Source organism: Anas platyrhynchos, chromosome 4 (genome assembly GCF_047663525.1).
Source record: "Anas platyrhynchos isolate ZD024472 breed Pekin duck chromosome 4, IASCAAS_PekinDuck_T2T, whole genome shotgun sequence".
In the NCBI taxonomy this organism is placed as follows: domain Eukaryota; kingdom Metazoa; phylum Chordata; class Aves; order Anseriformes; family Anatidae; genus Anas; species Anas platyrhynchos.
This window is the reverse complement of record NC_092590.1, coordinates 19366285-19393532: the sequence shown is the minus strand read 5'-3', so window position 1 is coordinate 19393532 and position 27248 is coordinate 19366285. Positions and strand designations below refer to the sequence as shown.

Genomic DNA, 27248 nt, shown 5'->3' with positions numbered 1-27248 from the left:
GGGTCCATTGGAAAAGTGCTAAATTACAGTACATTTGCATTTTTATATGTCAACTATTGAACAGCAAAACAGATCGTTTGAAAACAGAATCAGTATCGTACAGTAAGTTCACACTTAATTCTTCACCGTTTCTACACTTGTAACACATGCATTTTATTTCCATTAGTTTGATGCCAGTAGGACCAACATCCTTCAGAACAATGATCTAACATTAAACAAAACTCCCTAAGAAAAATATTAAGCATCACAGAAGTTCCAGAAAAACCTGTTAATCAGCATCACAATGTACTCAGATTTACATTTAGGGTTTCTCATGCCATGACTTTAAAACACCTTTTGGTTCGTATCCTGAAAATGAAACAAAATAACCCCCCCAAAATAAAAATTAAAACAAAACAAAACAAAACAAACAAACATAAAGAACAGTCAGGGAAAATAAATTCTCTACCTGTATGTATATGCACACACACACACACACATGCACATACCCGTGGAGAGGTGCATGGGTGTGTGTGCATTTGGAGACTGCTTCCTGCAATGCACGATTTGTTTGATAAACTTGACTCATTTCAAGGTCATTCGCGTGGGTCGGGAGACACTTTTGGGAAAGAGCTCTAAACTATGGAAGGAAATTAAAAAGTCTCTGTTGGGGAGAAAGAAAAAGTCAGTAAAGCATCGTCCGCGTGCCATTATGATGCGCTTCCCTTGAGCTACCTCAAACCCAAACAACTAAAAACCCCTAAAAAGAACTGTCTTCCGCTTAAAAGGTCCTTCCCAAGAACGAGGTGCTGTGCTAGGGTTTACATTCGGGCCTCATGTGTGCCATGCAGCAGAAAAAAGCTTAACTTTACCTTCCCGAAGGACAAGGTGCCAACTCGGAGGGGCAAAAAACTACACCTGCAGGAAAAAAAACACAGAGACCCGTTCCACATCCCCCTTCCTTGCCAGCTTCCTTTCCCAAAAAGGAAGGAGAGCGCTCAGCTCCCCAAGTTTTAAAGCTAGATTTGTGGGGTTCATTTGGCCGGGGGAGGAAAAGGTCTGGAATCTATGTACGTTCCCACTTCAAATCACACGATGGAGAATAGAAGAGCATAACACTTCAGGGTGCTCAGGGCTTGGTGCTTCTTAACCACCTTCGGTTCTGGCTGAATACCCAAACCCATAAAGCTCTATCGGAGATGAAAGCTTAGACTGAACCCAGGCAAAGGCAGCCCCTAAAACCAGAGCTGGTCAGGACAATACTTCACCTGCTGAAACAAGCAAAACCAATATGCCTTTTTTTATTATTATTTTATTTTATTATAGAATCATAGAATAGAATCATAGAATATCCTAAGTTGGAAGGGACCCTTAAGGATCATCAAGTCCAACTCTTGACACCGCACAGGTCTACCCAAGTTCAGACCATGTGACTAAGTGCACAGTCCAATCTCTTCTTAAATTCAGTCAGGCTCGGTGCAGTGACCACTTCCCTGGGGAGCCTGTTCCAGTGTGCAACCACTCTCTCTGTGAAGAACCCTTTCCTGATGTCCAGCCTAAACTTCCCCTGCCTCAGCTTAACTCCATTCCCGCGGGTCCTGTCGCTGGTGTTAATGGAGAAAAGGTCTCTTGCCTCTCGACACCCCCTTAATTATTATCCTCTAGAGGTTATTTCCACCAAGAGCTGCTTGCTGGCAGTGAAGGAGAAGACCTAACTTGCTTCTCTCCATCCAAATCATGCAATTGACTGCTCTGGCAGTGGGGCTTATCCACCCCATATCCACGGGGAGAAAGTCCCATCAGGAAGCACTGCCAAGGAGGGACTCGGATGGACTCCCAGCTCGTCACCAGGGATGACTGGGGCTCCAGGGGTGGATACCTCCTGGGAGGGAACGGCAGCATCCTTGCCAGCACCATTGGTGGCTGTGGAAAACCTGTGAGGGCTTTCTGAGAAGCAAAATGCTGTCACTGAGTTGAGAGGGTGTGGTTTGGGATTTCAAGGCCTGGAATGTTCTGCATCCTGAGGATCAGCAACCAGGTTGAGATCCTAGTGAATTATGACCGTCTTTGCCATTTGGGACAAACTCTACCCTGGTGATTTCTTGCTGGAGAGGGAGCTCAGGTCCCACACCAGCCATACCGAAATATTGCAGGAATTTTACAAGGATAGGGAAGCACATTGACACGGCTTCCTACCACGCGACCTGCTAAACTCCTAACAACGCTCTAGAAACCCAACAAAAAGCCCAGTGGTTATTATGCTCCATCTTCTAAATCATCTGCAAGTCTTTCACTTAAGAATACCCTTTGTAGTTTCAGCCCACAATCAATCCCAACAGCACTCTCAGTACAGGCACAATGATGGCTTTTATTGCAATGGCTTGAGCGCCGTCGCTATTGATGCCCGCACCTGCGGGCGGATTTAACTTCGCTTCCTCACGGACCCAACCTGCCAGTGCAGATCAGGTTCTCGTGCCAAACCCGAAATTATCTCCCATACACTCCTAACTCCGGTTCCGCTTCACATCCTGCCGCCACGCAAATCCAAGTGTAAATTACATCACCTTGCACTATCCCAATCCCTTTTGAGACTTCTCCTATATCTTTGGTGTTTTTAAAAGCCATGCGCTTGGTTCTCCGGATGACCTCAAAGTTTACAACAACCACGTCTGCCTGGGTGTCAGTGATTTAGATGTTTGGTCTATTAGGTACAAAAAGCTTTGACAGTTTCATTTCCCTAACTTACAAAATCGCTAAGAGATATGGAATGGAAATCAGGCACCAGACAGCGGTCACATACACCTCGAAATTATCTTCTGATGGCCCCTAAGTAATTAACACCGCGCGTGAGAGGCTAAATGGACTGGGGAAAATAAACGTTTCGAAACTCGGTGCTAATAGTACTTACAAAAGTGCAGTGCTCAGTATAGTCAGGAACAAAGTGACTACTAGTACTTAAAGTGCTAGTTTTAAAGTTGGTTTGGTTCGGTGTCCGAAACGTGGGTAGCACGTGTGTGTGAGAGCTGGGGATGAAATCAAAACCAGACGGCACTGCGACTGTACATGCCACACCAAAAGTGCTTCAAATCACACCATCTGAGAGATGCATAATGCTACTGGTCAGCTTGTGAACACAGACAGGCAAACGACTGACACCTTTTAGGTTACGATAAAGAACAGCTCCATTAACTCCATCACCACGAACCGATTCAGAAAGCAAATGGCCACAGCTTACGAAAAAAGAAAACCAAGAGTCTCTTAGAACATTTACGAGTCTTTGCAACTATGATACTCAAAGTCTAGCAAAAGCAACCCTGGGAAGCCTGCTGCGCGGCTGCAGCAGGCCTCGCCAACGCGATCATGCAGTTTACAGAGGAGTCACGCTGCAGACTGCCTCCTTTTACACGCTATCTTACAGTTAGCCTATTTACGTATTTCTCGGTGGGTCTGTTTTTGTTTCTGAGCTTTCTGACTGTGCATCAAGCCGTCTTTTTCTCCTAACCACCCTAGCAGTGAAAGGACAAGTAGTGCAAGGACAAGACAATGAAAGCCGCCCAGTGAGCGCCGACGTTCCCAACGTCCCGTCTTCATTTCCATGAAGCAACCCCCCCGAGGAGGACTGTGCACAAGCAGGTATCGCCTTCACACATCCAGCACATCCCACCACAGAGCTGTGAGGATACGAGACACGCAGGAAGGAGCCTGGGCAAGCAGGGCTCACCCTGACGGAGGTCAGGTGCTGCCCTTTTTTCTCTCGAGACACCCAAGACATTCTTCGTGCTGGCTGCTGCTTCTTCCCTTCCAGCTGTTGGCTTTTTTGTTCCCTGCGAATGACAGTGTGGGGCTGAAAGCCCAGACAACCTAGGGCAGACCGACAAGGACCCTCGGTAAAGCGAGGGAGGTAAGAGAGGAGGAGTGGGGAGCTGGAGCAGCAGGACCTCGGGAACATAAAGGATCTGCCAGCTTGGAGAAGGATGCTGGAGGAGAGGGGAAGCTGTGGCAGCACCGTGTCACCATTGTCTGGCTCATCCTTGGGGTGGATAAGGAAGACTCGCAGCAGGACTCGGGCTAGGAGGGACATCTGGGGGTCTCCAGCCCAACCTCCTGCTCACAGGACCCGAGCTGCTCACCTCAGTATGGAGTAGTCCTGATACACTTAATATATTTGCAACAGGGAAAAAATCCTTACATGCATACTGTTAATAAGGAGGCAACAGCCCTACTCACTGGAGGCAAGCTCCCAGCTCAGCCCACGAGGTCTGCTTTGGTCCCAGTCTGTGCCATGGACTGGAGGCAGCTCCCAGCGAGCTGGGAAATGCTCACACAGTGCCCAATGCTCACAAAGTGCAAAGCTTTTTATGGAGAAAGCTCTTTTTGAAGCAGAAGCATCCACTTTGCAGCCAGAAGCTACTGCCTGTGTCTGGCAGTGCTTTCTGTGTTTTGCAAAACACTCCTGGGTCGTGAAAATGAGGGGAAACACAGCTTGCATCCATGGTGAGATGTTTCAGGTACAGCTGCAAACCTGTGATACTGTTTTCTGTACGTAGGTAGATGGATAATTTGCTTTCAGTAACGTTGATCTCAATGCTGGGACCAAAACTAAACATCATAGGTACTGAAAATTTGCCAGCATGAAAGGTACAGTACCGAAATTGCTCCTTTGCTCCCTCTGAATTTCTTCTCTCTTCTGACTGTAAGGATTTTTGGCAGATGATGATCACTGGATAATAAATCTAAAGCAAGGAAACTGTGTCAAATTGGAGGGCAGTTTCCAACACTGCTCTCCCAAGGTTTTCATACCGTGTTGTATTTTTACTGCCTGTGAGAGAGATCCTTACTTAGGACTGTGATTCCTGGTGATTTCGCCTCCACCGGGATGGCAGCTGCATCTGATTTCTGACAAGCAAAGCTATTCCCTGTTTTCCCCGAGACAAGCAGCAGGCGGGCTGCCTGCTGGGCCCGGCTCACCGCTAACCTGGCAGAGCAGCACCGCCGTCCTTCTGGGATCTCTGCAAGCAGGCAGGAAAGCAAACAGACTGCTGGGGCTTTTGGCACCGAGCTGGGGTGGCACAGGAGATCACGGTAGCCCATGGCCCTACCTGAGCGCCGCCCAGACCTGGATGTTAAAGGCTTGAGCAGAATCATGCTTTAGCCGGCGCGCTAGATTTTCATGCAAATTTTCTTGGCAACTTTTCCAGCCTCCAAAAACAACTCATTTGAAAGTTTATGAGAGGCAACGTTTTATTTTTGGAGGCAGAGGCTTTCGCTGCATCAAAGCCTGCAGATATTCCGTATGCCACAATTAAATGCTGATTTTCAGCGGTGAATAAAGTGATTCCCAGACACAGCACACTGCAGAGCAAAACGCGATCCAAGATTGCTCAGTACCACAGGCATAATGCAGACTGAAGACATGGGGCCATTTTTAATTATATGCAAATTATCACAACAAAAAACAGATCCCGCAGCAGAAAACCAATTCCGGGAAGAAATAATCATCCATCTTTTGTAGTCCTAGCGGTGGTGCTCGCGAAGGAGCTTATTTACAAAATGGCATTCTCCATAAAAAGGCTGCGTTATCACCTCCCAAAAAAAGACACAGATGCAGATATGTACTACTACAGCTCCCTGGATCCTGTGCCTGGAAAATTCCCGGAGGCTCTGGGATGGTGCCCGAGGAACGAGATGTGCTGAAATGAGCCCGCACCAACCTGTATGGAAGTAGCCTGATTCCAGCCCAAACGCTCTCTGCCTTCACACCGGTGCTTGGAAAGCAAATGTTACAAGCCTCAGCTACGGGAAGCTGTGTCCAGTTCAACTCATACCAGCTGTGGGTCTAATGCAACCCACTGGACCATAAAAACACTTCCAAACTCGTGCTTTGAAATGCATGCTTTTCAGCAGGAGAATCATACAGCCTTTAAATTCTGTGCAAGTGAAAAAATGCTTTCAATAAAAGCATCGGTGATGTGTAAAACGAAACAATATTCCCAAACTGCAGCTGGCTTTTACACTTCCTGCTTTTTGCAGAAATTTTACTTAAATCTGGACGAGAAGCATCTTTTTTTTTTTTTTTTTCTCTGCATGAAAATACCCACTATGTGGGATGGCAACAAACGTGCCCTTTTTTTTGTGTACAGTGAAAGAAAAAAAAAAAACACAACGTATGTATGGAGCCACGAACGTTCAGTCGTTCAGAAAGGGGCGAAGAAAACCAAGCAGCAGGCATGCAGAGCAGTGGGAAACAAAGAACCTGTAGCCAAAATTTCATGGTGAGACGGTTGCACAGGGACAGGGACAAATTCAGGTCACAGCCAAGAAAGCCAGTCCTGCCCTGGCAGCGGCTGCTCCTCGACCACCAGGATGCTATCCCGACCAAACAGCCAAAGCTGGACGTGCACCCAGGGGAATGATACGTACAGGATGAATTCATTCACGGGGACCTTGTGGCCACAGCTACCTGGGTCCAGCACTACGAAACACGTTCCTGAGAAGCTGGGGGCAGCAGGAGACCGCTGGCACGCTGCGCTGGTGTAACCACATGCCTGCCAGCAGGAACATTGCACCACCGGGACCGCACCACGAAAGCAAAGAGTTTTATTACCACCAGTTCAGGTCCGTAATGCACGCTCACGAGTAAGGTGGAGGTTGTATGGAAATCGCTTTGCTTGTTGCACAGTGCGGAACTGCCAGAGGAAAAGAAAGGAGGATGAGGTACAGCTGGAACAGCATGGGGTCAGTTGGCAGAAAATCCTTTTACTTGAAATTCAACCAGGAACCAATATTTATGTATATTTTATTTTTCGTACAAAATGCCACTGCAGCTCTGACAACAGCTGGTGACCAAGGACTGCATCAAGAGCCAATGACCCCCAAAACTCAGGTTCTCACCTAGTACTGACGTCGCAGCGCTGGCGGGATGCAGGAGAGTGCGAGGAGGTCCGGGGGTCTCTCCAGGCATGGACCGAGCCCCGGGGTGGCCAGGAAGGCAGCTTACAGCTCACACCTAACCCCAACGCCGTGTGCCTGCCTGGCTCCGCAAATGCTCGCCCGGTGTAGATGCAGATGTGTTTTGTTTTCCTTAGGTTTCCATGCAATATTTTTGGCATTAAATGTCATCCCAGGATGGTTACTAAAGAACGTAAATTTCTTCCAGCAAAAATCACACCTTCAATCTAAGACCAAAAATCTGTTTATCTTTCCTGGATGTCAGAGGTGACAAAAAAGCTATTTTGGACCATCTACTAAAGCATCCTTAATATAGTTTAATGGCACTAGCTTTTTCAGCCCAAATCAGTTTACCTTCCCAGCCAATCTTCTACAAGCAGCTTAAAATTGCATCAAAGTCTATCCAGAGGAACGCTTTGTTCTGATCTCTCCTTTCCTGATATTACAACTCTTTTTTCACATTAGTATCTGCATTCATACAAAATTCAAGGGAGAGGGAGAAAATTCCTACACTGCTAAAAGAGAACTCTAGGATTTGCTAGCACCCAACTATTGATTTTTCTTCTTAAAAAATAAAAATAAATAAAAATAAATCAGCTGTTTGGCTAGAAAGCTGGGATACCTTTGGTGGAAGGTCAAAGTACTGGCAAGCATGACAGCAGAACAGGTTCCTGGAAGACTAAAATCCAGGAGAAGGCTGGTGCCTAAGCCTAAAGCAAGTGAAAAATACCCATGCTGTAGCCTCCTGCTTGTCCTCTCGTGCACAGCACCTTCAGCCTTGGCTTTGTGGAGGTGAAGAGGTTGGCACAGGGGTTGAACAGCTGCAGAGAGCAGCCCTGGGGCATGTGGCAACAGCTCAAGGGCTGCTGCAGGGTCTCAGCCTGCACAAAGAGCCAGGCTGTCACTGCAGCTGCTGTGCTCACCTCAATGCCCAAATGCTGCAGTGGCAAACCCGCCCTCAGGTGTTAACCTGGTGCACCTCTCAGGCTCTGAAAGCAAGCGTGGGCATTTTTGCTAAGTTTTTCTGCATTTTTTCCCTCCATTTTAAGAGGGAGAGGAAAAAGTGAGCTCTAGTGAGCAGTTAAAAAAAGTCCATTGCAGTAAAAAACTAAAATTAATAGAGTCTGAAAAAACCATGACACACAGACAAGTTTGGGCTTTCTGTGTCACAGAAACTTGTGGACATGGAGTCTAATGTAGCAGCACAGAGGAGGGTGAACTTCGCACTGTCGAGAGCCTACGAGGGCGAGGAGGGTGAGAGGATGCCCCAAGTCATGGTTTTTCTTCCTCATCCCGCGGCACTGAAGGGCCAGAAGAGCTGTGTCTCTCTTACCTCTTACCAATATTTAAAGACCCTGCTCCTCTAGCTTTTCTGTTCTTCTTTGTGGGGCTAACACTTTGGACATGATGACATCTCCTTTACAGCTTAGCCTGCAAAAATGACTGTTTCTATTTCCAGGTTTGGAGTTGCATTCCCTGCAGCACCTTCTCTTTTTTTTTCTTTTTTTTTCCTTCGTTTTTTTAAGTAAGACAGCCAGAAGAAACCTATCACTTGTTAACCCAAAGGGTCACCCTCCATGGTGCCGAGGGATACCTGTGCCAGTGTAAGCAGGAAATGTTGTTACTGAGCACAGGGGATGCAGGAAGCCCACGCACTGGCTGCGTGCTGGCACACTCCAATCCCAAGGACAGAAATATTCGTATGCTCTCCAGAGTGGCCGCCTTCCTCAGGTGCTAGGCAAGAGTAAGAGCCCCAGAAGACAACGAGGGAAGGCTAAATTAGTTGGGCTCCCATGGTACCCAGAACAGAGCTTTTTTTGTCCCACCTTTGCAGTTATATCATGATATCCAGTGCACGTGGGAGGTGGTCTCTTGCCTGGCTCAGGTGTCTGCAGCCAGCTGGCAGCGACTGAGGGCCTCCTGGGGCTGCGTGGCTGTTCTTTGCTCACCAGCTTGACACAATCTTGTGTTTCAGGAGCACTTGCCTCCTACTTTTTGTCCTGGTCACCAGCAGCAGGGCTGTTGGCAGAGGAACTCACAAAATGCCGTGGTGAAGGGGCAGTCTCCTGTGAACGTACAGTGCAGCTCCTCCTTTGGTCCATTCTCACCTTTTATGCTCTTGATCCCAGCCAGAATGCCTTCCCCATGCTGCCATCTCGCCCCAGGTCCCACATGCAGGCTCTGAAGGTCCCTCATCCTGGTGGCTCCCTGCCTTGCCACCCGCTGCAGCAGCCAAAGCCAGCACAGGACCAGGAGAGAGTGGACAGAAGGTTGGCAGATGCTCAGCTCTTATCTCAACGTCTTCACGCCCACTTTTCTGTGTGCTCATCCCACCTACCTGAATTTATTAACCCACACCAAACCCTCGGGCTGCTTCCCAAGCTGACGTGGAAGTGACTTGCTGTTCAGCACAGAGAAAGAAACAACTCCAATGATTCTGCGACCGACTTGAACGTCCAGGGGAAGACGAAATCCTGGCAATGTTCAGCTCAAAACACGTACTTCCAGACTGCAGCTACCTCTGCGTTCAGGGAAACAAAATTGCGGTTACGTATAACAGAGGATCGAGGCACAACATCAAGTTGTGGCAAGAAGCAATAGTTGAAGCTCACAGCAATACTTGTAGTAGACGCAGAAAGGCGCGTCCCTGGGGAAGCTGTTATATGCTGACTACAAGCAAGCTTCTGCAGGCTGGCAGTCGGGGAAGCAGGGAGTCTACAGCGAGTGCGTGATCAGATCTGCCGTAGGTAACTGCTCCGTGCAACCCTCCTCGAGATGGGAATGGTCACAGAGGGAATGTGCAAGGGTTGCTGTATGGCTAAGTAACCATTGCTTTGCTGCGGCATGGCCAAAAAGAAGAAAATGTCAGTGTAAAGGTTGTGCTCGGAGATGAGAGGAGCGAGGTTTGGTTCACCTTGTCACACGCAGTGCCTGTTCTCGGCGCCCTAAGCACAGGGTTGAGCCAAAAAGCCTTTTTCCTAATTCTGCCGGGTTGGGGGCGTTATGGGGCCTTCGGTATTTGGAGGTTAACATAAAAACCTGGCCTATAGTCTCTGGGCTGGCAGGAAATGGGACTTCCCCCAGGCGCAGCAGGTCACTGCCACCCGCAGCAAGGGGCACACAGTGCCCGGGATGGGCCCCGCAAAAGGCTTTCTCTTGGCAGCCTTTCATATCTCAGAGAGAAAGCAAAGCGATCGCACGACAGGAGACACGCTGCGGCTTCAGAGGACTTGAAAATAAAATCACTTTTGATGATTAGGGGGAGGGGAATGGGAGATGGATGTGCTAAATTCACACTGATTGACAACATTCACTTGCCAGAGAGTAGAAAATAAGCTAAAAACACCTAAGTGGTGCAGCTGAACACAGTTTTAGAGCTAGGCCTTGCGCTTCGCTCTTCCCCTGGCGTTTAGCACTGTAAATGTGCTCCTTTTGGAGCTCACAGGACCACGGCCATCAGCCCCAAACCCCTGCTGAGGAGTGCTGTGACGTGCAGCCTCCGGCCACAGTGTGCACACCGTTTGTGTACCCACCTGTGTGGGAAGTCTAAGGGATAGCCTACAAACGGGGCCGCTCAGCACCTCCAGCTCAACCACGCCAGCGTGCTGGGAACTGCAGGCACCGCCGTGTTGGTGCCACCAGCACGGTGACCGCAAGCGTTAGGTGACATCCCGAGGCATGCGGTGTGGTGGCAATTATGCAGAGGCATTAACGAATGCTGTTGGCTTTCAAGGTGCTCAGTAGTGGGAATTCACCAAAGACAGGATATTCCTACTCACCTCGAGCACTGTGTGCGGTTCTGGGCACCACAGCACAAAAAGGACGTGAAACTGCTGGAGAGTGTCCAGAGAAGGGCTGCAAAGATGGTGAAGGGCCTAGAGGGGAAGGCGTAGGAGTAGCGGCTGAGGGCACTGGGCCTGTTCAGCCTGGAAAGAGGAGGCTGAGGGGAGGCCTCATGGCGGCCTGCAGCTTCCTCACGAGGGGCAGTGGAGGGGCAGGCGCCGATCTGTTCTCTGTAGTGCTATCCAGTGACAGGACCCGAGGGCATGGGGTCAGGCTGTGACAGGGGAGGGCCAGGCTGGACATCAGGAAGAGGTTCTTCACTGAGAGGGCTGTCGCGCACTGCAACAGGCTCCCCAGGGACGCAGTCACGGCACCGAGCCTGTCGGAGTTCAAGAAGCGTTGGGACTGTGCTCTTAGTCATAGCTCTGAATTTTGGGGTAGAGCTGTGTGGTGCCAGGAGTTGGACTCAATGATCCTTGTGGGTCCCTTCCAACTTGGGATATTCTGTGATTCTACTACCTGCACCCGGGTAAGACCGTGGCAGAGGACACAGCATGGCTATGTGAGACCTGTCCCTTCAAAAAGCTCTTCACAGAGCTTTCCAGATGGGTCTATCTGAAAACCCGTAACTTCATGAGAACCTGAGCCAAATTGTTGTCTGGACCATGACAGCTCATCCCCACCACAAACTCTAGCTGGGAAAAACCCTTTGAAAGATGGCAGCAGCGCAATGCTACAGCTTTCAAACTCTTCTGAGTTTATCAGCACCTCACCAAACAGACTGTCCGCAGAGGCAGCTCAGTTCTGCTGCAAATATCTGTTCCGATCAGTGCTACAAATATCCTGGGAGTGTTCAAAAATCTGGAAGAAAAAAAATGTAACTATCGTGAATGCCTCTCCACCAGAAATACATCTGTTGACTACGCAGTGAGTTTCATTTAATCCAGAGCAACTGTAAATGCTTGCTTCTGTCTATTTTTACCACAGCAGTCCATAATTTTACTACCAAGCATTTTACACAAGGCTTCAAAATCTATTCCCTATTCCCTCTGGGCCCCAGGCAGCTCTTCTGGCTAACAACGCATGGGGCCGGGCTGAACCTTTAGATTTGCCCAAACAAAAAAAGTAAGACAGGAGTGGGTGAGGCACTGCCTTTCTGGATCTGAAAGGCTTCTCCGTGCTCCTGCTGCTAGGTGGACAAACCGCATCCCACAATCATGTGGGAATGAGATCGCAAATCTTTACAGGAGCAATTCCAGTCTGACTCCACCTGCCTGAAAGGTGCATCCTTTTCTTGTCCCACCGTAGGAATCAGCGACACAAGGACTGACTCTCAGTTACCTCCATGGCTGGGAGATGGAGCGTGGCCCAAGAAATGGGCTAAGAAACCCATGCCCTTCACAGGGGAAAGCTCAGGGACTGGGATTCCCAGCAGCACATTGCCCACGGACATCAGGACGTCTTTCCAGCCTGGCAGATGCCAGGACAAGGGGAAGTCTAGGAATTATTTCAAGCCCTCATCATAGATTATTTCCACATTACGCACTGCAGCACAACATCACAACAACATAACTACATAATTATTGTCTAACAGGGTTTGCTGTCTGCTCTCTTGACTTCTTACATATGTCTCACGTATATGACCACGTACATACGATGTACTTACGTGACAGTGGCAGGGCTGACTACAGATCACAACACGCAATTTTAAAAACTTTTCCGCTTGTCACATTCATCAACACAAGTGCAGTACTTGAAAACTCCTTAAAACTTCATGAGATATGTGGGACAAAATGATGTTGCTACTCCTGGCAGAGATCAAGAAGCCACCAGTAAAGGTCAGGCCAGGAGACCAGAGGTGACTGGAAATGTATTTGGTGTGAGTGTAGAATAAAACGTCAATAAAATGATAGAATGCCACCTGCCCTGCCTGCTAGAGCTGGTTTGTGGTGTTAAGGTCTTATAAGGGAAGGGCAGCAAAAGTTAGGAGCTACTCTGACTTTATGGGCAAACATATAGGAAACAGCCTGTGAAATTTCAGGAAAGAATGAAGCCAGATTACATTTTAGACCACATTTATCAACAGAAACTTTCTCGAGAAGCACCAGGAGAAATGACCGTGACAACTTGAGCTGTGTATTCCAAACCCCAGGCTGGGGGCTCTGTGCCTGGCGGCTGGGAAAGGCTATTGTAGCTCTAACTGCAACCAGGTTACAGTCCTAATAAATAAAACAAATAATACATAAAACAATAAAACAAGCCCTAACTAAAACAAGCCTAATAAAACAAGCCCTGCGAAATGTTCAGCACCACCATCTGGGGTGGGCTGAGGCCGCGGCTCAACCTGCCAGCCTCCATCACCCTTCCTCTGCCTGAACCCACAGGCTGCCTCGGGCTCTGCGTTTGCACTCGAAGCCCTCGGGAGGTGAGATGACCTTTCTACATCAGATAGTTCCCAGACACAGAGCAACATAGCTAAATCCTCGACATTCCTTGACCTCCCTCAGCATTTAAAGCTGGTTGAAGACTGGTGAGGAAAGCTCTCCTCCGGTGCAACGCAAGCCTTCGGTGCCAATGTCAAACCCGGCCACCCAGGAGCCTGAGAGTCCTCTGGTTTGCTCCCGGCCGCGATGCCATCAGGGCTGCTGCTGCTGGTGTGAGACGTGCTTCAGCTCACCCTGTAGGACATCATCGCCGAACAGCATGGATAATTAATTTATGTTCAAAATACCAGGGCTGCACTGGCAAATTCAGCCTTTCCCATAGGAAGAGGATGAAAGAAAGAACAACTGCGGTGTGACAGATGTTAGTCATATGCTTAAACGCGCTTCTGGAAGGCGCTCAGATACGTGTGTCAAGTGATTAGAGCAGTGCGAGAGCCTGCACGGAACGGGAGGCACTGCTTTATGGCTATACCTGCACCGAACTGTCAGATCACCTTGCAATAAAAATGTTACGAAGGAAAATCCAATTAACTTTCAACACAGATGAAGCTTCTGGGAGTTGGGAGAAAAAATTAAAACCCAGCGCTTTTCAAGCAGTTATCTCGCATCGCTGGATGGGCACTGCTCAAAGCACAGCTTGGAAAGAGATGGCGGCACAACCACATTACGACAAGCTCACGGAAAGGCTTTCTGAGCAGCCCGACACGTAGCCACTGCCCAAGAAATAAGAAGAGGTGCCTAAAACCGGTATGGAGAAAGCAGAAACAGCCCAGGTAGGAGACAGAGCTGTCTGAGAGTGAACGTCAACATTGAATATCTTGCTAAATTAAAAAAAAAAAAAAAAAGTATTTCACCCATGGAGTACAAGGTATTTCCATTGCCTACTCAAAGCAGTCGCAGTTGTTTGACACTCCTGACAATGCAAGGTGATTTGCAGCCAGATTTTCAAACACCTCGAAAGGCAAAAACCCCACGGTCACACCTTTTCCATTAGAAACACTGATCTAACATTGGTTTCTTTTTCAGATCCCGACGATGAACTGATGCTCCAAATCTGTTTAAAGCAGAACGAGTTCCTTGTGTGTTGAGTCTTTAACTGCTGAAAGGATCAGGGAAAACAGAAATTTGTGTTGTTGGCCGGTTTTGCTTTGAGACCCCAATTTTTACGAAACAAATAGCAGCAATGCTAACACTACAGAAAACCAGAAGTCCCATCGATGTCAGGTGAGGAGGGAATGACAGGACACAAGCGCAAACAAAAAATGGCAGGAGAAGCAGAAGGATCACAGATGAATGCCAATTTAAAACCAAATTTTCTTAAAATTGGCAGAATTCAGGTAAATATGTTGGTAACTATTTAAATTATTGCATGATGAAAATAATGTTTTACACTGTTACGCAACAATCCCTGGGAGGTTTGGGACGCAACACAAAGCCTGTATCTCACACTAAATTGGCACAGGCAGCCACTAGGTGCATTTTTTAGTTTTGTGCCTAAACAGGTACCTTGTTAATGCTGGAGGAGACCCTTACACCTAGAGTACCCCAGTTTATTCAGTATCATTTCTCCTGACAGTTAGACCACGGGCAGCTTCTGAGGCTGGTTTGCAGGAACACATTTTTTCCTCTCCCTCACGTACTCCTGGTTAACCCAAGCCTGTGGGTGCCTACAGAGAAAGCCTACAGACAGGAACATATCTTGAGCTCGTGACCACCGAAGCAATCCAAATATAAATATTGTGAAGGTGGGGAGGGTGTCAATGAAAATAACTTTTACATTTAGGAGGAGGCCTGTTGATGGGCTATTTTTTCTATGTCCTATTCAGAAATAAGCAAAGGCATGAATGTTAGCTGGTGTTCTGCCACCCTACCATGCACAAAAAAAAAAAAAAGATTGATACTGCAAGGCTTTGTGGAAAATGTGTACTGTAGTATCTTAATAGTCTGGATTTTCTAGGGCTATTAAAGAAGGGCAAGAACTACTGTTTAGACTCTGTATAGCCTGCTCAGGCTCAGAAAAAGCAGGGAGAAACAAAAGTCAGCAGATGGAAAAAATCACAGCCTCGAGGAGGAGCAGGTTATGATTTCTACAATTAGCCTGTTTAATTAGTAACACAGTCAATCTGGTGGGATGTATCAAGAGAGGTCCCGATGAGTTCTGCCTGCCCTATGTACTGCTCTCTTCCACATGTGGATGAATGATTTGATGATGGGTAAGAACCAGTTAACCTGCAAACGGTGCGTCCCTGGGAAGGACCGTGAGCTCCAGGAGGAATGGGATTAGAACTGAAACTGATCTTGACAAGGTCATGAAATAATCTGAAAAGAAACGAGATGCAACTTGGTCAAGGCAAATGCAAGCTTCAGTGTTACATCAGAAAAAAAGCTTCTGTACAGATGAAGGGTGAGAAATGAGTGCTTTTGTCTTAGCTCTGCGACCTGGGAGGATGCAGACTTACAAACAGGGCTCGAGTCAGCAAGTATGTTGTTGCAAAACCCAGCATGCTGGGTGTATAAAACCTTAAATTGTTTGTGCTCCTTCTGCTCGAGGCTGGTAAGACGGCAGCACGTGTATTTCTCCTGATTTTGGATTCTCTAATTCTGGGTTGAAGAAAGACAGACTGATCAGAAGGAGTTTAGAGAAAGCAGCAAAAATACGATGAGGGCTACAAACTACCCTTGGTGGAAGGCTCTGAATGTGCTTAGAAGAGGATGCAAAAGAGACCGGACAAGTCTTTAACTATGTAAAAGAGCTGCAAGCAAGGAAGGGAATGAACTGCTTCCATAACTCTTCTTGAGAATGTGGCCTGTAAGACAGACAGGGACAGAGGAAGATGGTAGCACAGGAAACACAGGCTAGACAGGAGGGAAAGTATCTAAGAGCAAGCAGGGTGAACCATGGAAACCATGTCTAGGGAAGATGGTGAATATCCAGCACTGGAAGTTTAAGAGAGCAGATTTTTCCACATTGTTTAACTTGGAAGAAATACAGGTGGTTTTTGTTGTGTAGACCCTGAAACATACCATCAGAGGCAGCCCCACAACAGCAAAATTGAAGCTTAACGTCAGGTTGATGCCATTCGGGACCAAAAAAAAACCCAAATCTATTTAACACCCAAGTGTCTTTTGCAAGAAGACAGTATACCAGTGTAGTTTCATACAAAACAGCAGAGAAAAAAAAAAGTTGGAAAACTGAGCAAAAGTCGGGAAGTGCCAGAATTAAGGATTTTCTGAATAACCTTAATTCTGACCTTCGGACATGTGCATAGAGAGTTTAAATCTGCAATCTCTTACGACTGTCCCTTCTCCTCTAGATTATGGATTTATTTTTGATTCACTGTTCTGTATGTACCCCAAGCCTTACCTATGTGCATCTTCCAAACACCGCAGAGGTATCTATGCAGTGTGTTGCACCCAGAATTTCGTCTTACTTTGCTTTTGGAGATCATCACTGTTGACCACAAAAATGCAATGCCAAATGAACTCAACTTTCTCATACCCTGGTGAGGTAGGGAGGTATCGTTCACTCCGTTTTATCAGTGGGGAATACAGGCACAGGCAGAATAAAGCCGAAGCTACCCAGTCTCGCTACTGGGAGGCCCAGCTTGCGATGCTGATAGATTTTGCGGAGTACCTGCAGTTATTGCAGCACGTCACTTGTTCAAAGCACAGCTCTCAACAGCCACAAACACTGCCTGCTCCTGTAGAGCAGACCTCCGAGTACCTACAGCAGTGTCTGGGAACAGAAAGTCTACACCGGTGGCAATCACCTGCAAAGAGCCTTGCTAAAAATGACACAAACCCTTTCACAAAGATGGAGCAGAACGCGTTTCTGGAAAGCTGCTTTCTCAACAGGGCCGTCCTTTCTTTCCCTCTTGTTCCCTCCAACCTTCCCCGCACCTTTCTTAGGCAGCGTGAACAAGCCCTAAAGGCAGCACCACGCTCCCTCACACAGCTCCCGCTGGCTCCTGCAGCGAGAAAAGCACACGCGATGCTGCAAAAACTGAGATGGCACGAGCAACCTTTGCAGGCAACCAACGCCTGTCTGTTCCCCTACGCTTCTGCATGTACTCCTGGCCGAGCCCAGGCTCCCTCCAGCATGGTAAAAATGAAGTTACCTGAGTCTGCAAACTGGGAAAGCAGCAATGTCCTCAGCTGGATCCGCTTGGCCCTGATGGGGTCTGTCGGTGAGACTCAGCGCTTCAAGTCCACAGTGCTGCATGGTCTTGGGCTGGCAGGTGACCCAGTGGCAGGCTGTTACTGCTGGACAGATGTGCCCAAAGAGGAGCGAGACAGGGCCAAGGAGACCCAGCCTGGCCCCTGAGAGCAGAGACAGGGCTTGGGCTCCCTGCCTCTCCCCGAGTCGCTGCAGGAACACAGGCACTGGCAGTGCCACCTCTTCCCCTACTGCAGGCAGCACTCGTCGTGCTCTGTGACTCCCCAGAGCACGAATCCTGTCCTTGCTTCCCTCCACCCCCTCCTGCCTACTCATTCCTCTACCTTGGTGGGAAGCGCTCGTCTCTGCTCTCACTCCCCCTCTCCTGCTGCTTCTTGCCAACAAAATGTGCTGAGAACAACGACCAGATGGGAATACTTGCAGGAGCCTGAGGTTAACCCGTGCCTTTTATCCCACATCATCTCTGCTGTTCCGAAATGGAGATTCTATTGCATGCAATTTGTAGTGTAAAGATCTACCGTTAAGAGTGTGTTATGCTGATATTGCTTGCGAAATCTATCTCCCTGCTTGTATTGCATGTTGAACATATCGGATACTGATAACAGAACAGACGACAGCTAAAGTTTTAACGTACCAAAAGTGAAGGACCTATTGGAAACAGGAAAAAAATACTATTTTATATATTTATGCATATATATATATATATATAAAACACTCACCTCTCCCTTGCCTCTATGTTAAACAGTGTGTCACGTATATAAACTCACAGATGTTGTATCAGCACTGCGCCTGGTGGGGCTAGGCAGAGAGCCTTAGCTCCCACTGTCTTCCAGCAGCTGCCATGAAGGGTGATCGTTTCCTCAAATTAAATCTGTGCAGGGCAAATTATCAAGATTATAAAACAGCTAGACACAGAGTCCTTCTGCCTGCGGGAGGGCCTTGCCCTGCAGTGTCTGAGCAACCTATCTAACTAGCACATCTCTGCCCAAGAGCTCGGATGCAGGAGCTGTTGCTCCTTCCTGTTCAATACCAGTGCGTAGCACAGGGCTGAACACCTGAAAGGCAGTGTAGGTCTCTGTAAAGAATTTACAGCAGCCACTTTCTAAAGAGCTAGTGATTTCCACGTGCCGGGTGAAGCATTTCAAGGTAGCCTGTCGAGCAGGGAGATGAGCAGAAAGTCATTAGTGAGAGCTTCGTTGGGGTGGCAGCCAGGCGCCTCGACATGGGGTCAGTACTGCTGGAGACGGTACAAACACAAAACACGCACAGCACACGCAGAAATACCAGAATGTAACACCAGCGTATGGATTTCTAGAAGTTAATGGCAAGAGAAGGCCCCCCGAGGCTGCGGGTTTACGTTTCGCAGGGCACCTCGACAGGCGGCAGGAACAACCTAACCACACTCATCGCAGAAATGCCAACACGCCGGCCAAGGCCTGAAACCTTGGCACATGCTTTGACATTTCTAGAAAACCAATTCTTAATCAATGCCTCCTATGACTTTCATTAACGTTATTAAAGAAAGAAAGAAAAAAGACCTAAGATTTCTCTGCGGAAGAAGCCAGAGGCCTGGCTTCTCCCGAAGCGCCAGCAAGAAAAGCTACCTGATAATTCCTGCCATTTGTTCCCCTGCCACATCTCGTTAGGGGCACGGTGGTGGAAATGCGCCGCCGAGCTCTGCACGCTGCCTGCAACCCTCGGGAACCCTCCCAGCTCTCCGTACCCACCGACGGCACCCCGGGGAGCTCCCAGCATCTGATTTCAACACGATGCTTGAAAATAGCGTTGCCTTTGTGGAGATACAGGTGGGGAACCCGGCACGGGTATGCCAAAATATCAGGAAGAACAACTCCATTACAGTGACAACTGGTAGCACCAGGATTATCGTGTAAAAATTGGCGTCAGCTGATTAAAGCTTCTGTGGATTTTGGAGAAACAACAGCAGCAGATGTGGCTTCAGGTGTTTGTTTTTTTCCAAAATGCCCAAGCCCAGAAGCACCTCGTACCCTGTCAGGACTGCTTTCCTGTTATCCTACAGATTTCAGCTGTTTTTAGGCAAGGCCGAACTACCACAAATGCCCACTGCTGTGTGTGCACAGCCGTGGCAGGCCGAGAGATAAGAAGCTACAAGCGTCTCGGGCACAGAGGGAAGCTGCAAAGCTTCATGAGAACCAGGCCCCATGTGGGCCTCATGTTGGACTCCCACAAAGGAGAGCAAAGCATGTCTTGCTTCTCCAGCTACTCCCACCTGCTTGGTTTTGCAGCCACGCAATGGAAATTTCATGGCTCTGGATGAAAACACCAGGACAGTGGGGTCGACAAAAGACATCACTAATGGTAGCGTGAATAATGTACAGGAGACAAAGCCACTGCTGAACGGAGACGATGCCCTGCAGCCCTATCGGCAGAGAAACCATGAGGAGACGCCACGTGCACAGGTGACAAGGAGCACAGCTTCAGCCTGGGGACACTTCAGGCCTCAGCCACTGTCCTTGTCCAAGGGGACACAGCCCCACGTCCCAGCCCACAGCTAGGAAAGCATACCAGGCCCGCAGTGGTCCGGGTGCTGGATGTACTCACTACCATGTGCATGTAGCTCTGCCACTATGATATTTGCAAGATTTCTGCCGAAAGCATCCGTACAGAGGACTAAAAAGCAAGGAGCTTGTGCTATGGTCAGTGGAGCCTTTACTTCCAGTCTTACTTGGGTAAAGCAGGCATCTCAGATACAAGCTTTGTTTAAAAGAAGTGGACGGGCAAGAGGGGAAAGGCAGATTTTAGACAACACAACTTGTTAAATAATTAAAAATAAAGGACATTTTAATTTTGGAGGAAATAGCATAGAAAATTAAATGGAAAGTACACTTTTCTTTAAGAATTACTTTATAAATTGTATATATATACCTTATGTACAGCAAAAAGTATGAATGCAATGAAACTAAAACCTGCTTATTAATTAATTTTTCACAGGGTGCAAAGTCCGCACAATAAAAATACACGCTAATAACCCCTTTTCTGCTAGAAAAACTACTACACTTGGCTAAAAGGGCTGCAAGTCTAGCCAGCAGCAGGCTTCCTAGCGACTACCAGACACCTTCCCCACGAGCTCAGCTCACCCCAACAGGCCACGGGAGACAAATGGCACCACCATTAGATGACATCAGGAAAAAAAACAGATGCCAAAGCTGATTTTGGTAATTGCTTGGTGTTTTTTGAGTCGTATAAGGGACAGTTTTTGAGTACTTCCAAGGGCCTATTTTATGAACACGATGATGATAATGGTTTGCGGTGGGTTTTAAAATGGCGCGACGTGGCCCGCAGCGCAGCAGCTGGCTGTTACCCGCAGCCCTTGCTCTGCCTGCACAAGGCCTCGCAGGAAGAGTTTTGCCTCCTTCAGCCTACGTTTCCCCTTGCAGCCTTGCTGGAAACCTAAGAGATGAGATGAGTGCTTAAGAGCAGAAACCTTAAAAGGGCCGTGATAAGCAGCAAAGAGCTCTCAGTGAAATAACGCGTTTATCCAAACCGCTAGTAGGAGACACTGCCTCTTGAGCCCCATCTTTTTAGTCTGTGTACTTCAGATAAATAGATTATTTCGCTACGAGCTACTACAGGCTAGGATATACTCACATAAATATATTAATGCCTACACGTGAATATGAACTTTTATATATCGGATACATATAAGGAACACGACGAAGAGCAGATTGCCGCCACCGCTGCCTCTCTCAGGGCCAAGTTCACGAGAGGTGATGCAGGGAGGCTGGGCCGGCTGCCTGGGTTTTTGTCACCTCCTCTGTAGTGCCACACAGGGAACCTGGCCACAGAAAGTCTTCCAGCCTCCGGGCCAGCACGCTCGCCTGCTAGTCCTTCACCGAGAAAGGCCGCGGGCTGAGGCCAGCGGTGCAGGGGAAGCCCCCGCAGCCCCTTCCACCCAAAACAAACCCGTGAGGGACAGCACGAGTGTCTGCTCTGATGGAGGGGAAAGCCAAGCACGACAACTCGGCTTTGTAAAACTATCTCCATGAAAAGCTCCTTTTTTTAAGCCTTGGCATCAACGTTCAGGGCCAGGTTCAGAGCCGCCAGGGAGCCGCAGCAAGCAGCGGGGCCACCACCAGCTGAGGATGCTCTGGAGCTCTGCAAACTGCACCTCAACGTCCCGCCTCGAGGGGCCGGGAGGGTTCACACCGCCGTGCCTGTCCCTCTAACACGGGAACGGGAACGGAGCTGGGCCAAGCGAGTACAACAGGTCTGTCCTAGACACAGGCATGTGGGGTGCGACCCCTTCCAGAATCAGACTACGCTGCCGAAGCACCCCCTGCCAGGCCAGTGGCAGAGACGTGCCCCTAGTATTTACACAATATAAAGTGCATTAGGATTTCGTTATTGAACTGACAGACTTTCTGCCCGGACCACACAATTTTGAAACAGAGGTGAGGGCTTTCATAGGAAATTCTCTTGTGAGAAAAGAGGTGCAGACTGGTGCTCTTCACCCTGTCCTCCTAGAATTGTTTTTGGCCGTTCTTTCTAGTGCAAATAAGCTTGTGTTTTCTCAAGTTTAAGGGACATGGCAGTTTTAGGGCACAGAGCACGAGCACTTCAAATGCATGAGGAACTCAGCATTCCCAGCACTGCAATGGGCCCTTCGGCGCACAAGCAGCCTACATTACCGCTGCTCTTGGAGGTCGAAAGCGCACTGCCAAAAATAATGAGGAACCCGTTTCCAAATCTGACCGGTACAACCTTGCATTGCTACATTTTGAGTTAGTCTGTATTATCCTCCAATGACAATATCTGCAAGGATCAGTGCTATACATTTCCGTGGAAACCTGTCGTTAGTGGTTTACCCATTGGTAGTCGGCTGTGAACTTGGAGATCCCGATCCAGTTTCGGATACTAAGGTGCATCCCGCGCGGGGAGTACATGCATTAGTGAATCCCATGGGACCCAGCCCTGCCCCACAGCCAGCAGGCACCGAGTTCCTGGGTGCTATTCACAATACACTAATGCAATCAGAAGGCCAATTAATTAACACAGGAAAAAGGTTTAAAAAAAGAATGGTTTAAACACACGCTGATACCAGCCTAACTAAGATGCAGCCAGCTGCACTTAGTTACCCTTTCGTCAAAGTGCCAAGTGGGCAGCAATAAGGAAAGCCATTTTGCATCTTGCCTTTTTTTTTTTTGTTTAACAGTGAAGAAAACAGGCCTTTTCAATCGCTTTGCCCGTTGCGACTCTTCTCCTCACTAACAGTAAAGGAACAGAAGGAATGCAGGACCATCTACAACACACACCTAACCGAGGCAGATTCCAACACAGGAGCTTTCGCGATGCGTGGAGGCAAACGGGGGCGCGGGCTGGAAGATGTCAAGCACGTAGGGGAGGAATGCCACACGGGCAGGGGAAGGTGAGCGTAAAAGGGTTGTACATTCATAGCTCCAGGTGGCTGCAACCTGCGGCAAGTTCCTCCTTACTCCAGGCACTGTGACGGGCAGCAGCAGCCAGGGATGCGCTCGCTTGCGCATCCGTGACTCTTTTGCTAAATTCTGGTTTCACACCAACACTAGGACATGAAGTTATTGTAATTTTTTTTTTTTTTTTTAATGGGCCTGTTAAAAACATTGTGAGCAAAACCCTAAAAGCAAAGATGAACCAGCACCCCGCACCGCCTCCAGCTGGTTCATCGTGGTCCACTAGCAGTTCCAGTGGTGGAATGAGAAAATCCCTTACAGACTTGAAAAAGTGCCTGAAAGAGCAATCTGTGCAGAAACGGATGGTCACTGTGACACTAAGCCAAATGTTTGCTTGCTGTAACTGCAATATGTAGTTTACGTACAGGGGGAATCACCTAAAACAGTGAAATTAACTTTCTTACTTCCTGTCACAACTGTAACATTTCCTAAAGGTTCTTTGGTGACTTTGGTGCAAGCTTTTTTTTTTTTTTCTTTTTTTCCTTTTTTTTTTTTTTAAAGTTAAAACAGATCAACTATCGTTAGTACCCAAACTAAAGTCCAGATTATCCTCTTAGTTCCCACCCCCACCTCCCCAGCTTTTCTTGCTATGGTTAATGTCGTAACAGGCAGTAGCTTTTGGATTTAGCGCAGCCATGCAGCGTGCAGGTGGGTCCAGACGAAGAGTGAAAACGGTCTGGTTGCAGATAAATACCTTTCTGAACAAACTAAAAAAAAAAAAAAAAAAGAATAGTTGGGTTGGAAAACAGCTGGCCCACATGCACACTAGGCCACTCTGCAAAAAAAACAATTCAAACGATTACAAATATCTGACTAGACAGAGCGACGCATTCTTCAAAAAAACCTTAAAGGTGGGCAATTTAAAGGACCTGGAGCTCAACCAAACGCCCACTGCCTTCAGGAGGGAAGGAACTGGTCACCAAAGGGCTGAAAACGACCCCAAAGTTACACGTGTTTTGAAGAAATGACCAAGAATTTTCAAAGTCTTTCTTCAAGCCTGCTAAAGTGGTAACTCTGCGCACTTTCCCTCCAGGCAGAGGAGTACTCTTGCAGGGACTGCAAGGGTCAGGCCACAGGGCCACCAGTAGGACTTTGTGCTGCAAGGTGAGCAGCCAGACACCGAATTGCCCCAGCGGTGACACGGGGTGGGAAGGGGGTGACACGAGGGCACGGGTATTATCTTACGGTAATAACATCTGCAAAACCGACCTGACAGAAAACCTGACGCAGCCTTAACCACGGCTTTGAAAACGCGCTACAGATCAATATGACAGAGATGCATTTTTATAGGAATCAAGCGGTGCACCAAACCCCCCAAAGGCCTTTCTCTCGGCAGGAGGAGAGAAACGCCCAGCTGTCGTCCTCGTGCGTGTAACACCGACTGCGTTAATCTCACTTTTGGGAGGGAACCCTGGAACCTCGATCACAGCAGCCATCCAGCCTCAGAAAACCCGCTCCGCAGCCGCCTGCTGGAACCCACAACACCCCGCATACAAAAATAGCTCTCAAAATTTTGAGAAACGCGTTAAAAAAAAAAAAAAATCATCAGCCTCGCGTGGGCAGAGCACGTAGATGAAGAGTGGGTTATTACTCGTTGCCGTTAATTCGGAAGGCTTAGCACTCGAGCACAGCTTCGCTGTCCTGGGATACTCGGGTCACTCGGTTAGCACAGGACTATGAGGTTATGGACATATCTTCCGCTCTCCACCAGCACATCATAAAGGTCTGACCGGTTATCGAGATTTCACCCATATCCTTTCAAACTCAGCAACCTGCAGGTCCCAATTTTCAAACGTCTACCTCTCCTCATACATGTATGAGCAATTAAAAGGGGGTTGTTTTTTGTACGAGGTGCCCTGTAGCTAAGCTGCTCAGCCTTTAGACTGAGTCCAGACAGAACTCAGTTCCAGAAAACCTGTCATAAGCAGAAACTGATACATTTCAGCATGAGGGTGTTGTGTTTTTTTTTGTACCATGCTGAAGTGCAATACAAGCCTTATCTAGACTATTTAAAGGTCAGAATGCCGTTTTTTTTTTTTTTTTTTTTTTGTGCTGATACGCATACTTCCATAGTCTTCCACACTTGAAGAAGCTGACTCATACAGACTCGGGAGGTTGTTACTTTCATGAGAAATACAGAGATGTTTTGGGCGTAATTTAGCACGATAACCAGACTCCCGCAATATTATGTACTGGAGTTAGTACGAGCTACCGGAAAGGGCTTTACAAAACAACGGGGCAACTTCAAATGACTACAGATCCGTCCCTCTCGCCAATTTCTGCTTTTTGTTTTGTTTATTTTGCCAGACGGCCAGTCCAATGCACTCTATTCGAGACCCTCTTGCTCTTCACCACTGTCCCCTCTGACATCCATCCTCTTTTCTTTATGGCTGTTGTAAATTCTCCTCATCTCCTCTTCGTACTTGATAAAATTTTCCCCAAACCTTGTCCATGCTTTGTACGGGACCGTGATGGTGTTACGGTAGGGCGGCCTCACCTCACTTACCTTCAGAAAGATGCCGTACCTGTTGGATCCCACATCAAAGTAGAACCGTTTGTTGTCCACCCGGAACGAGGTGCCCTCGGGGAGCTCGGGGGGGTCGTCGCCCCCGCCCCTGCGCTCGTCGATGTCCCCCTCGCCGTACTCTTCAATCAGCTGGACCAAAGCATCCCTGAACTCAATCATCCCTTGCGCCGGGAGGACAATAGTCTGCTCCTGTCCCAGGCCGTGGCCGAAATAACCGATCATGCCCGGTCCCCTGCTCATGGTTTGCCTAATCCGCAAGAAGCGCCCCCGCTGGTTCTCCTTCAGGTCGAGGTAATACTTCCTGTTGTCCCTCTCGATGTACTCCGTTTTGAGGACGCTGTGCGGGGGCTCTTCCGAGCCCACCGACCCCGGGGGCGAGGGCGGCGGGTGCTGCTGGCGCCGCCTCGAGTGCTGCTCCTTGCCATTGCTGTGCTCGTGCCTGTGGCCGCCCTTCAGGCCCAGGTGGGCGTAGTGCTCGATGAAGTCCCCCAGGCAGTCCTTCAGCTCGGCGGCCACCGACAGGGAGAGGGTCAGCTTGCTTTTCCTGATGTTGTCCTGCCGGCCTCGCCCTATCCACACCTCCGCGATCTTCAGGAAGCGGCCCCGGGAGCTCTGCTTCACGTCCAGGTAAAACCGCTTCTTCTGGATGTCCACCCTCTTGGAGGCCAGCTCCTGGATCTCCATGCAGCCCCCCTGCGAGGGGGCCGGGTAATGGTACTGCTGCTGGGACTGGGAGTACACGCTCCTGTGCAAGCCGGAGCCCCCCAGGTTCCTTCCTCCTCCTCCTCCGCCTCCTCCTCCTCCTCCTCTCCCTCTTTCCATCTTCCCCAATCAGCTGGAAATAACACACAACAGACACACGGATGACAACAGCAGCACCAGGGGCCTGCTACACTCCTCGCCGCCGCTCTGCTCCCCGCTGCTCCCCCTACCAAGCCTCCCTCCCGGCACCCCCACCCCGCTCAGCCCCGTGCCCTGTGCCCCCCGGAGCCCCGTCCCCCCCAGGCTGCGTGTCCCCCCCCAGCGGCACCGAGCGCCCCGGTTCAGCCTCCCGGCACCTCCCGTGACCTCTCCACCTTGGTGCTGACGGGCACCCATGGGGGAGCCCCCACCCCGCTGCCCTGCAGACCCCCAACCCACACACAGCCTCCCCCCACCGACCCCACATCCCGCTCCCAGCCCGTGCCCTCTGTGGGTGCCCCCGGGAGCCCCCCCAGCACCCCGTGGACCCCCTCCCTACCCCCCTATGGGTGCTGCACCTCCTGCCCCCACAGTGCTCCCCAGCACAGCCCCCAGCCCCCCAGCACCGCATCTCCCCCCTTTACCCCCCCCACTGCCTCGCAGCGGAGCCTCTCAGCCCCCAGCACCCCATATCCCCCCCAGGAGAGCATCCCCAGCCCCCCAGCTCCACATCTCCCCCCCGGTGCCCCCAGCAGAGCCTCCCATGACCCCCCAGCACCCCATTCCCCCCCCAGCATCCCCAATAAAGCTTCCCCGTGCCCCCCAGCGCCCCATTTCCCCCCCAGTACCCCCGGGGGCTGCCCCCAGTACCCCCAGTACCCCCTCTCCTGCCCCCCCAGTGCCCCCCAGCACCGCATCTCCCCCCCCAGTGCCCCGGGGGCTGCCCCAGTACCCCCAGCACAGCCTCCCCTGACCCCCCCAGCCCCCAGTTCCCCCCCAGTTCCCCCAGTACCCCCCCCATTACCCCCCCCAGTGCCCCCCCCACTCACCCCATAGCGCCCATCGCCGGCGCTGCCCTTCACCCGGCGGCCCCGCCGCCCCCCCCCGCCGCGCCGAGCCCGGGGCTGCCGCACCCCCGCGGCCCCGCCCCGCCCCGGCACGGCCCCGCCCGGCGGCGGGCGGCGAGCGGCGAAGCGGCGGCGGCGGCGGCGGAGACACAGCGCTGGGCGCCGCCGGCCGGC

The 27248-nt window shown here is 49.6% G+C and overlaps 1 protein-coding gene across 5 annotated transcripts; it reads right to left on the bottom strand.

Moving 5' to 3' along the window:
* Positions 1-1626: 1626 nt before the first annotated feature.
* Positions 1627-27248, bottom strand: PURG (purine rich element binding protein G). Of its 5 annotated transcripts, none has more exons than XR_011808940.1 (3): positions 27057-27245; positions 10707-26161; positions 1627-9448 (listed from the first exon to the last, which is right to left on the bottom strand). XR_011808940.1 is itself a non-coding variant. In XM_038178557.2 (3 exons), the coding sequence occupies exons 2-3, from the start codon at positions 26146-26148 to the stop codon at positions 11472-11474; spliced, it is 924 nt and encodes a 307-aa protein (XP_038034485.2). In that variant the 5' UTR covers positions 26149-26161; positions 27057-27248; the 3' UTR covers positions 1627-11471. The 5 variants fall into 5 exon arrangements, 3 of the variants coding, with proteins under 3 accessions (XP_038034485.2, XP_027311909.3, XP_027311908.1); XR_011808939.1 differs by having other exon boundaries at positions 1627-15473; positions 17273-26161; XM_038178557.2 differs by having other exon boundaries at positions 1627-11571; positions 25325-26161; positions 27057-27248.